The following is an 11940-nucleotide window of genomic DNA, read 5'->3' on the forward strand; positions in this document are numbered from 1 at the left end:
AATGGGGAGTATGGGTGTGGACCCCTCTTGCATGCAGCAGGTGTGGACATTGTTGTGTCCCTTTTCTGGATTCTCTTTAGCAGGTCAACAGATGTTCCCTCAATGTCCTGCTAGTCAATGGATACATAAAATTAGCTGGTTATTTGGAGTCAGCAGATCAAGGCGTTGTGGCCACTTTCTGAAGATCTGGTGTCACCCAATATGTGAACAAGCCTCAGCAGGGCAAGGTGATCCATCTGGGCCCAAGCTGGTGCACTCTGGGGTGGGGTAGTGAGCAGAAACCAGTTGCAAGCAGCATAATCCTACACCCACAGTGAGGCCTTTTCTCAGCTCAGCAGGTATGGGTGTTTCCAAGGATGGCTGCAGAGTTTTGGGTCTGTGGAGTCTTTTCTCCTTGGGTTTTGGGTCTGTGAGGTCTGCCTTAGGGTATATCTGCCCTTCTCACCATGGGAACAGCTAACTGGATGGCTTCTGAATTTGCAAGCAATGCAAATTTCCAAGGAAAATTAATTTCAATGGCATGGCAGGAGAAAATGCTGGCTGTGCTTGAGAGGGGAGAAATCCCACCTAGCTCTAATGGGATCCCACCTAGCTCTAGTAGGGGTTATTACTCTGATGTGAAGGGAAGAGGAGATTTTGGGGATAGTAAGTCTTTTGAAGACTTCTGTAAGCTTCCCCCAGTATGAGATGAGTCATTGAAAGTCATCCACTCTTCTACAAACCTTAGACTATTAGTACAGAAAAAGTACCAAAACCCTTTAGCTCATAGGCCAGGAGGCAGAAATGAAGTTGGGTCATTCCTGCAACAATCCAAACTTCTTGGATTTCATGAACACTCCTCTCCTAGGAGGCATCCAGGCCTTGCTTTGTGCCTCCCACAGGCCCTCTTCTCTTACTGTGTTTTTCCTGTGTTTAATCATCCTTATTGTTTTAAAGTCATGCATAGTTTATTACTTAACTTGCCTAGCCTGCACTACCAGTGACTGGTTCTTGTCTTGCCTTTCCCTGCCACAGATTAATATTTATTAGGATGCATCCATTTCCACAATGCTACCTGTTCCTTTATGTGTCCAGCTGAAGTCTTTCACTCTTGTGCTTGAAAAATGGTGCTTTTAACAAAATTCTCCTCCTTGCCATCAGTCTCTTATCTTCAAGAGGAGTAAAGTTGCCTTCAAAGAAAGCAATAAACTCATCAAACATAGGCAAGTTGGCTTAGCTGGAAGTCTCAGTTAGCTCTGCAATGGTGGGCCACAGCTACGGAGAGGAGAATGAGGCAGAGGCGAGCACATAGTGGGGTTCACAGTGATGAAGTGTAAGATCTTTCAATTCCTACCTGTTGTAGCTAGTTTTACCCTCATGAACTGTCTCACGGAAGGTAAATGAGATTTTATATTGGCAAAGTTTTGAAGGAAATGCCTTGGGGGAAAAAAAATTTGGGGGTGGGCGAGAGGTGTCCCTGCGACAGCCTGGCCAACGCCTGAGCAGCCTCGGGGGTATTTTCTGCCCACACCACAGGCACTGGGAGGCTTTGCTTCATCTGAGTCATTCTCACCCACATCTTTTCTCATCCCAGCTGTTATCTACTCCTAATACAGTGGTTTTCATTTGCTCTGTGTTTGTCCAAGTGCAAGTGGACACTTCATAGACCTAACAGCTGCTTGGTTGACAACAAATGGGACACAGACATATGGGCATAGCTAGAAAAAAGCACCAGGGAGGCGTGTCCCCCAAAGAGCATGTCCAACCCCTGCCAAAATGTTTTTTTCAGCAGACTGTCTGTTTTTATCTCAGATTCTCAGGACATGTGACCAGCCTGTGTGGTCCTTACCCCTGTGAGGGCTGAAAAGAGGAATATCCTTCCTCTCCCCAGGGGTTGGTGTTACACCTCCAGGCTGGCTCTCAAGGTGAACCAGGCAGAGAAGTGTCTAAAATTGCAGAATTAAATAAAGATAATGTTGTCTTCAGCCACCTCCATCAAAAAATCCCCAGGTTCTTCCTGGCCTTGAGACCAAGCAGTCCAAGCAGTAAATCACAGGAGAAGCACATTCTCCAACCAGCAAGGGGGCTTCAAAATGCCTTGTACTTTTGAGGTTATACATAATTATATATTTATAAGCTCTTACATACAAGTTCTTGGACGTGAAGGCAGCTCTTAACAACTGAGGAACATAAACTTGCATAAACTGCATGGTCTCTTGAAGTTGGCCAGATAGCAATGAATTTAAACAAGAAGATCAGAGATTTGCCTGAACTGGCTTAATTCTGGTGTCAAATTTCTTTGATGTCAAAAATTTCTTGCTCAACCCCAAAGTTTTTAGTGAAGTGTACGGCAAGGAATGATCCTGAAAGGAAAAGCACAGTGCCCAGGGAGGACTGGTCAGATTAACCTGTGAGTCATGCCCAGAAACCTGTCCTTGCAACTGCTCACTCAGTGTCAGGAGAATGCTCCCAGGTGTTCCCACCTGCAGATACATGATGTTTGCACAAAACAAGAGGTTGACTGTAAGAAGGAATTCCCAGGAAACTGTTACCATGTGATTGCTTTATCTTTTTGCTCAGAACTATTGTTATTATCTTACTCTGTGCCCTGGGGAATCACCTGGCCCAAATTTACTATTTCAGGCCCTGATTTGCTTCCACTGAAACCCAGCACTAATGTCCTGATTGGAGTGTCTGGGAGGACCCAGAGTGGAGGGGAGCACACAGTGAAGGGCAGGGCTGAATTGTGTCTCCCATTGTGTGCCAATGGCCATTTCCTTGCCTTAACAGCAAGTTCTGTGCAACTTAATACATATGAAGCAGTCAGGGCTGGAGACATATTAATACGGAGCTATGCCCACCAGGACTATGGTACATGAGATCCTGTGGTTTTCTGCACAAGTGTGTGTCTGTGAAACTGCTCTGTTGTGGCTTATTCTGCAGCCACTGACACGTGTCACCATCTGTGCAGTCTGGCTGACTCCTGCTGACAACAGAGAGCAGATCTCACTGCTGGTACCACATCTACAAGAAAGGTCCTCCTGAGAAAATGCAAGAATTTTTAGCCATGAACCAAATCACTATAACAGATTCTGGGTGCCTCAGGCAAGGCAATAGACTAGATTTATTCCAAGGATCAAGCTGAAGACCTGAGTGGCTTCAGGGCCTTTGTGGTCGAGCTTATCCAGTTTATCTAAGAGAGGAGTCGTATCAAGCAATCAGAGATTAAGATATTTCTGACATTACCCACCAGTTTAGGTGCATGTATTAAGACAGGTACATCCTGATTTTGTACTTCATTAGCCATTCAGAGCTTCCCCTGGAAGTTAATTGGAGTGTAGGATTTGCATTTCCTCATAACGGGACTTGGGATGCCACAATTATTGAGAACTTTTGAAAACGGCCTTAAACTTTTTTGGACCATCTGAAGGGGATTAAGGGAATTCCAGCTTGGAAAAAGAATGACTCACTTCATTTTTTCTTGTAGTGGTGAATGTAGCATTGAGAAAAATGCTCTTGGGAGGGATCCAAAGATTGCACAGCCAAGGGCTACTGATGAGAGACAGAGCTGGAAGAGCTTTAAGTGGGGCTGGGACAGGTAAATCCAAGCACTCTGAATAGGACACTGAGGTACAGTAGAAATGGCTGATGGGTTCCTCCCAATCCAAGGTATTTGCATCTTTACAAAACATCTGAGATCTAGTCTCATGTATCTCCCCAGCACCCCCAAAATAATGGTGGAGCTTCATACATTTTCAGGAAAAGAAAGTACAAACACTCAGAGTTATCTTTTAGAGACTGGACATTGAAGTTTAAGGCAGTGCAATCAGGTTTTTCTGTGTTTGACCATTTCAGATCCCCAGGTGTTAAGTAGATGTGATCAACATTTACCCATCATGTTTGTTATTTTCTATTTATTTAACTTACTGAGCCTTGCTCAGGCTTCTTGTGTTGATGCAATTGTCAGTATTCAGACAAGGGAAGCCAGACTGGGAAAAGGGTCAGAGGTGGATTTTGGTTTCAGAAGAGAGGCAAATTTTATTTACCTCCAAGTCAGAATAAGGAATGTGTGTTCCAGGGTCAGACCTTCCAGGATGTTTAGCACAAAATATCATCCAGTTCCTCCCCCATATCAAAGACCTGAGACACTGGCATGGTCTCTGGCCCTGTCTGCTCTTGTCCACTGTAGATTTTAGGGCACTTGCTTTTTGTGCTGAAATTAGGCTGTTGCTTGTGGTCTGAGGGCTGGAGTTTCTGTAAGTTTTTCTGGAATGAAGGAGTTCTGAGTTGCCTGCAATGGCAAGGGCTCAACTCACTGCCTGTCCTTCCTGTGTAAAGAGCCTGTTAAGGTTTCTAACTCCATTATCGTCCAGAACCTCTCTGGAAAAAGAGCACTGTGCTCTGCAGGGGTGCCTGCTGGGACTGCTTCCTCCTGCTGACCGTGCTGTTTCCACTTGCAGGCTCCATGTACGACGGTTTGGCTGATGGTTACGGCTACGGCACGTCCCGGGGCAGCTATTACACCAAAGCCCAAGCAGGAAACAGCAGCTGGGGCTATCCGGTAAGAGACTCTTTTATCTGGGAACTGTGGCATGCTCTTGAGGTGACCTGCACAGAAAGCACCCCCCAGCAGGAGCAGTCAGGTAGCAATGTCACAGCACTTCAGAAGCTTGCCCGAGAGAGGCTGTGCATGGCTCTGGCTGTCTTAGAAGGTAATTCAACGTCATAGAAGAGGGTGAACGAGGACTCTATATGGTAGTTGGTTGGAGAGTTTATTGTGGACAAGATTGAGTTTGGGTTTGTGGATTAATATCAACACAGCACAAGATGTTTGAAGATGTCTGAAGGATCATTGATGGGTTGAGACTCTTATAACTCAGTCCAAGTTTGGAGCACATCCACTGCTCAGCTAGAACAGTTTCTGGTTTTGTTTCCATCTACCAGAACTTCTCTGTGAACATTAATCTGCTTGAATGGTGGTGATCAGAGGATTTGCATTATAACTGTGTTGCTATTCCCAATTTCAGTGCTAGTGCAGACCCTTTACAGATATTCTCTGAGCTTGGAAAAGAGATGGTCCACTTCTCCCATAGTGATTTCCAAAGGAAATATTACAGATTGAAAAAAAAAAAACAAACAACCACATGTGAGATAGTTCTTGTCCTTGTGCAATCTGAGTTTATACATCACACAGGGGTCCTGGCCCTGTCCTTGTTGGCAGACTCTTAGTACACTGGGAGTCATTCCAAATCACTCCATCCTTTACTGGGACAAGTGCTTGTGTTGCCTCTCCACCTCAGACCTGTGTTCTGTTCTTCTTTGGTTTTCATCAGCTATAAAAATAGAAAGAAGCAATTCACATGTCTGGGATTTGAATACAGCAAAAAGAAAGGGCTGCTTTCAATAACTCTGGGACTGTAAAGCAGCTCCCTGTCAAGCATCAAAGGATTAAACCAGGAAAAGTGCTAATGTTGGCTTCAAGCACACAGACAGAGGGATGAAGTTTTTCCTGGTAGTTGCCAGATCCTCTGCCTGTTCATGGCATCAGCATTCCTCAGCTTCAGAAAGATTTATCTGTTGTCTTTCTTAATGGCTTTGGTGCAGCACGCTTGCTTCAAGGCAGCACTTGCTGGGTTTGCATCACTGGGTTTGCTGCCTGCTGCAGTGTTCAGCAGTAAGTACAGTGAGCACTTGCATGGCTTTGAAATTTTTACTTGCAGACTGTCTACTGTTTTGTTTCAGTGTCCTTTGCTGACCACAGACACTGGTGTTTCTGTCTGGTCTAAGACCAAAAGGGTGACTCTAAGGGGTCAGAGCAGAGGTCCATCCAGACAAATGTCCTGTCTCCACCACAGAGGCAGTGATGGGCCCCTGGAGAAGGGTCTAGCCTAGTAAGCAGCAGTGATGCATCCTAGAGTGGTTTTGTGGCTACTAGAAATATACAACTGAGGGACCTCTTGAGGCAGAGGTGGAATTTCTGAGCTTTGTAAGTCAAATGGTTGCAATGTTTTGTTTCAATGATGCATTGCTGTTTGTCTGTTGTGATTCCTGAATGGAATCTGTTATGCTTTGTCTAAGCAAAACCACTCTGTTCCAGCCACTCCAGTAGTTTCTAGCTGGTTATTTTTGATAAAGAGGGAGGGAGCTAAGCCCCAGCTCTGAAGTTGCCCCTCCAGCTCATGCTCATGCTGGTGAGGTGGTACTGCAGCTAGTGTTGCTGGTGTGAGGATTATTGTTTCATTTTGTTAGTTCTTGATCTTCTTCCCAGTCATTATGATAGCTGGACAAGTGCTATGTAGTTAGAAATGCCTCTATGCTGGAGGTTTCAGTCCAGCGTTGGTGTTCTGGTGACCAGTTTGCAAGATGGTTACAAGGATCAGGGCCTCCATTAGACACCACGGGGTACCATGGGCACGGCAGTTCAGTCGCTTCGGGGTCGCCATGGACTTCTGCAGCTCATGGCTTTTCTCTGAAGGGCTCTTCTGCATTTACTCATGAGGGAAGGTCTTTCTCCAAACCTATGTGTCTTGCCTGCCTTTCATCCTAGAAATTTTTGGTAAAGGCCTTCAGGACTTGGGATACTTTAGAAAAAGTGTCTGGGCCTTGTGAAGGCCTCACAGTAAAATTTCTCTTACCTAACTGTGTCTATCTGAAAATCAGCCACTTAGTCTTAACAAGCCGTCTGGACTCCTCCCATAACCAACAAAGAGGTCGGTATGAGGAGGTGGTTCCTCTCCTCTCTCTTGGAGATCCATCAGGTCAGGATGAGTCAGCCCCTCTGGATGCCAATCTCCATCCAGTGGCAGCTGGGCTGGAGCAGTCACCTAGCAGGTAAATGACTGCAGGTAGGGGCCATGAGTCCCAGCTGCCATTGCACATTGAAACACATAACCTCAAGCCTAAATCTGCTTAACAAGCTTAGTAGACATCACACTCCCCAACCACACTGAGGAACCTTCTCCATTTTACTTTTTTTATAAAAGTATTAAGTGTTTACACACATCCACCACCAGCCTCCAGCCTGGGTTAACTTTAACTTTTGTCTGCTGACCTGTTTGAAGTCTGTACAGGTTCTAGGCATTCTAAAAAATGTTTCCTGTTTGTAATTCCTGGGTTGTAAGACATGAAAACAAAGATAAAACAAATCTATTTTGGAAGACAGAATTGGCAGACTTCTTTCCAGCTGGAGCAGGTGCTGTGAATGCTTCTGAGAACTGGCAAAGTCCTTTGAGGTGCACAGGGAAATTCAGCTACTTCAGGGAGACGACTGAGTATAGTATTCAGGAATATTAATACCTCTAGAGTCTAAAAGGTGTAACAGGCAATCCCTGTCCATGTTGCTTCTCCACAGCAACTGCAACTTAGCAGCTGCTCTTAGATTGCCTCAGATGGTGACTCTAAATGAGAACAGGCATTTTGTCTCACCCACAGCTCTTAGAAACTGATTCCTGACTTCCTCCATTTTCTTGTGCCTTCTTGGAAACTTCAAGCTGTTTGCTTCTGAGCCTTTTTCCCAACCTTATGATACTGATGTTCAAATATCAGAGCAAAAGAAATTATAGACCTGGGGGAAGATGTCTCTCTGGATCAGTCAGCACTTCTGATGAAAACCTTTGATTTACTCATTGTTAAAGACTATTTTCTGTTTATTCCTCTTGTGGGGTGTCTTCTTGGAAGCACCACTGCAACTAGCATTGAAAGGAGAACCTGCTCATTATCAGTGTAGGTAACAGTGAAATCAGTGGGACCACTCCAGATAGAGGAGCTCTGAGGGCAGCAGGCTTGCACTTGGCTGCAGGATTTCCTTGGCTCACACGTCAGGGTTTGGCTCAGCCTTCAGGGATGAAGTCCCCAGTGCCATTTGCACAGTGACCATGATGGGATGCATTGTTGGGCACATTAACTGACTGTAAACCTCCCTGAGTTAGGTGATCTTTCAATCCATGTGCTGTTGAGCCCAGAAGATCCTTAGAGACATTTGTCACTCTACTGACAATGTGAGTTATGAGTAGCCACCAGCTCCTAAAGCCATCCATCTGCAGGAGCTGGCTATGCCATGTCCTGATGTAAGTCCTGAGCAGTGCTTGAGGTCCCACAGAAAGCACAGCGCTGACCACAGTTTACACAGACAAACAAGAGCAAGGTTTAAGTTAAGCTGGGCACCTGGAGCAGTGCAATCACTGCACATAGAAAATCAATTGGACAGTACCAGACTGGAAGGGACCTCAAGGATCATCTGGTACAGCCTTTCTTGGCAAAATCACAGTCTAGCATGAGCCGCAACCTTGACCTTGAGGCCTCAGTATCATCCAAAAAATGGGATCTGTTCAGCACTGGGCTCAAAGCCACCGTTACAGTTCAGCAGCCCATGGGTTGCTGCAAGTGTGCTGTTTGCCTCAGCTGCAGACACAGCTTTGGAGATGCAGAGCCAAGTCTTGAATGCCCAGGGAAGGCAGTATGTGGAGCCTGGATACTGTCAGAAAAGACTCTCTGAGGTGTAATTCCCACCAATAGCAACACTGCTCTTGCCTGGGTCTGTAGTGTTGGCAGGTCCATCCCTTCTGGACAGCTGAGGGTGTTCCCAAGTCCTGTGTCTGGTTTGGCACTGTCATAGTGATATGGTATCAGGACAAGGTGCAGAAGCACATCCAACCTCCCCACACTGCTGCTTCCACAAGAAGGAGATACATCAGCATGGGGTGGGTATAAGCCACAGCATGCCCTCCCACCCCTGGCACTGTCCTGAGCGAGGGGCAAACATGCTCCTGGTGCACTGGGTAGGGAAGGAGGAACATCTCTGAGGTTAGGGTGCTCTGCCTCTAACCAGGTGAGCAGGTCCTCATCCTCACAGAGCTGACCTCAGCCCAGGGCTTGTAGTGAGTAAGGTCTCAGAGCAGCCCTGCTCCCAGACCAGGAAATATTTGGCATGTCTGATGCTGCTTCAGTTGAAGCAGTTGAGTTGGATCCTGGCACATAGCAGCTGGGGGTCTGTGGCTACTGGGCCACCAGTGTTCACCACTGCTTTCCTCAGGCACCACTGCTGGGGTTTTAGGCTCTGTGCTGCACTGGCCCACCCAGCTCGGTTTCTGTAGCGATTATGTCCGTTATGGCACTAATGAGAAACATGCACTTTGCTGATCCCTCTGCACTAGACACTTATGGAGATTCTTAACCAAATGTTCACTGTGGGAGAAGTTGCACAGCTTTCTTCCCAAATGCATTATCTGCATGAGAGGTGCTTGCCCTGAGATGGGAACACTCTGCTATCCCTGGTGGCTTTGTCTCTCTGGACAAAAACCTCTTGTCAGTGGGAGTTTTATTCCATAAGGATTTCAGGACAAAATTTGTCATTCATTGTGATAGCACATTCGAGTTTAAAAGAACACCCAGAATAGAGTGGCTTGGGCAATCCTATCAAAGAAAGCAAAATCTGTCTCTGAGTAACCTGCTCTAGTTGCAGATGTCCCTTCTCACTGGGGTGTGGTTGGACTCAGTGAGCTTTAAAGGTCCCTTCCAGGCCAAAGCATCCTGTGATTCTACAGTTGTTGCACACTGTTGCTTGGTCAGACCCTGGTCTCCCAGTGAACTTTTGCAAGTGGTTTTATGCTTTGGAGTAGCAATCTGGACACTGCCTTCCCTGGCCAGAACAAACTGAACCACCAAGACCTAAATCTCAGGTGGACGAAGATAAAGAAGCGCAGGGAGAGGCAGCACCCAGGAGAGGTGGGAAAGAGCGTTTCAAAAATAGACAAACAATATATTTGCTGGTTTTGCAACTTTTCTCCTTGCAACGGAGTGCGTAGCAGGCAGCAGCTAAAGCATTTCGCAAGGAGCATCAGGAGTTTTCCCCACCCATCACTCAGGGTGGGACGCTGTCAGGTTGCATTGCCTGTGCTTTGCCCTCCAGCCTGGGAGAAACCCGCTCCTGACATGTTTATACGGAGTCCTTTACTTCTTTCTGTCTGCTGCTCTAGAAACAAACAAATTGCAAGGGAAAAAATGAGAGCTACGTAATGAACTGATGGCGTCCTTAGATGCAGAAGTCAGAAACACCCAGTTATCTGGGAGGGCCTCTGAGGTGGAAAGGCAGTGTTGAGATCGGGGCGCGATTCCGGGGCTGGTGCGCCTTGCTCCATGCTCCTGCTTCTCTGGAAAGTGGGAGGAGTAGAGGGACTTTCCTTGTTAAACAGAAGAGCTTATGAAAGAAAAGGACAGTAAACGACTCACGATTAATGACTGAGGTAATGCCATTTTGACTTTCTGTCTAGCACCAACTTCATCCCAGTTGAAATAAGAGGTTCAAGATAGTTATTCACCTGTGTTGTGTGACTGTTGGATAATCGAATTGGTGTGCCTAAAATGGTCCCAAATTGCAGGCTGAGAACTGGTGATCCACAAATGTTTATTAATTTAAAGGCAGGTCTTCAGTGCTGCCAGTGAAGGAAAGCACCTACTCCTTGGGCCTGACAAAAGCACATACATGCTGTCAGTGCTCTTGTCGTTGCTGCCTTTACTCCTCCTCCTCCTTGTTTTAATATGAATGAGTGGCTCCCAAGGCTTGCCCTCAAACATACAGGCTTGTTTCATAGTAGGGAGGAGAAGTTCAGGCTAAAACTCAGGATGTCAGCATTGCCTGGCTGCACATGAGCATCCTTCTGCAGCCTATGAGTGCAGGGGACTGCCAGTGTCTTGTGGTGTCTGGCTGAGAGACCTACCAAGCTGTCTTGACTGCTCAGGTCCCATACAGAGAAGTCTCAGTGACAGTCTGTGCTCTTCTAAGATGGTTTCCAGCTCTTGCATTGCAGAGGGAGTCACTGCTTTCTGTCTCCACCCCACTTTGAGGGACGTCCTCATCTTTTCCAGCATTTTTCTTTGCTCCTAAAGGGAGGAGCTGTGGACCTGGCCCACCACCCCCATGCAAACGCCCACAAGCAGTGTACAGATGCTTTTCAGGATGTTAGGAAATTTGGGTGTTTTATGAAGTTTTAAGGCAAGAGATTGGTTATTTCCTCTCACTACTGCTATTCTGCGTAGGGAGAGCTCATTCTACACACATAATGGCATCAGCAAAAGTTATGAGATTGTTGTCAGGTGGGTCTTTAAACCACAGACTATGTAATAACATCACCTTCAGAGATGTCATCACTTCCAGACAGCAGACTGCCTCGCTTCTGCCTTGCTGTGTGTCTTATCTCACTGAATGCTGCATCCAGCAAGGAGATAACAGCAGGAGGAACTCCGTTCCCTTGGCCAAGTTTGCTCCAGTGTTAGAAGCAAAGGTCTCTGACTCTGCTTGTTAAACATCTGAAACGGGGACATAGGTTTTAGTCTGAGAAACCCACTCTTAAGGCACAGACATGGCACTTTGCTGAGATCAAGAGCCGATCAGGTCAGCTACACCTGTGCAAGGATTCATAGAGACTGTTTGGCAAGCAGGTCTGAAATCCGCTGAAGCTGGCAGGAGACTCCTCATCAATCTGGAGGCTTTGGATCAGGCTCCTGCTGCAAAGAGGAATTCTGAGATACCAATTAGGTTCATGCCACTTGAAAGAGATTAAAATGGGCTCAGCCAAGCATCTGGTAGAATCAGCAATAAAAGTCAGGCACTGACGTTGGTAATGAGCTTCACATCACACAGGAACTATTTTCCCATGAGTTTGCAAAAGGCTTCCCCGCCCTGCCAGGACCTGCACCGACTTGCCGCCCGGGGCTCCCTGTGTTGCAGAAAGGTGTCTTTCCAAACAGGCAGTGGCTTTGCTTCACCCATCTCAAGGCTGTCAAGGGAGAGGACAATGCTATACGCCACTATAAAACACAGCAGGAAATACAGTATTGATAATTCTATATCCATAAACACAGACATGCTCACACCTTCCCTCGCCCGTTCTGCTGGCCCAGAGCCTGGGTGAGTATACTGGAGAGCAAACAATGGCTTTAGATAAATAGCAATTTCGCTCTTCC

The 11940-nt window shown here is 46.5% G+C and overlaps 1 protein-coding gene across 1 annotated transcript in view; it reads left to right on the forward strand.

Annotated features, from left to right (window-relative positions):
• The window catches only part of PKP1 (plakophilin 1), a 33451-nt gene that overhangs the window by 2600 nt on the left and 18911 nt on the right, over window positions 1-11940 (forward strand). The window contains exon 2 of the mRNA XM_008949059.1: window positions 4440-4540. Coding sequence (XP_008947307.1) covers window positions 4440-4540 — 101 coding nt within the window. The remainder of the gene's footprint in view (window positions 1-4439; window positions 4541-11940) is intronic.

The sequence above is a fragment of the Merops nubicus genome, unplaced genomic scaffold (assembly GCF_000691845.1).
Source record: "Merops nubicus isolate BGI_N331 unplaced genomic scaffold, ASM69184v1 scaffold17321, whole genome shotgun sequence".
NCBI classification, from domain to species: Eukaryota; Metazoa; Chordata; class Aves; order Coraciiformes; family Meropidae; genus Merops; species Merops nubicus.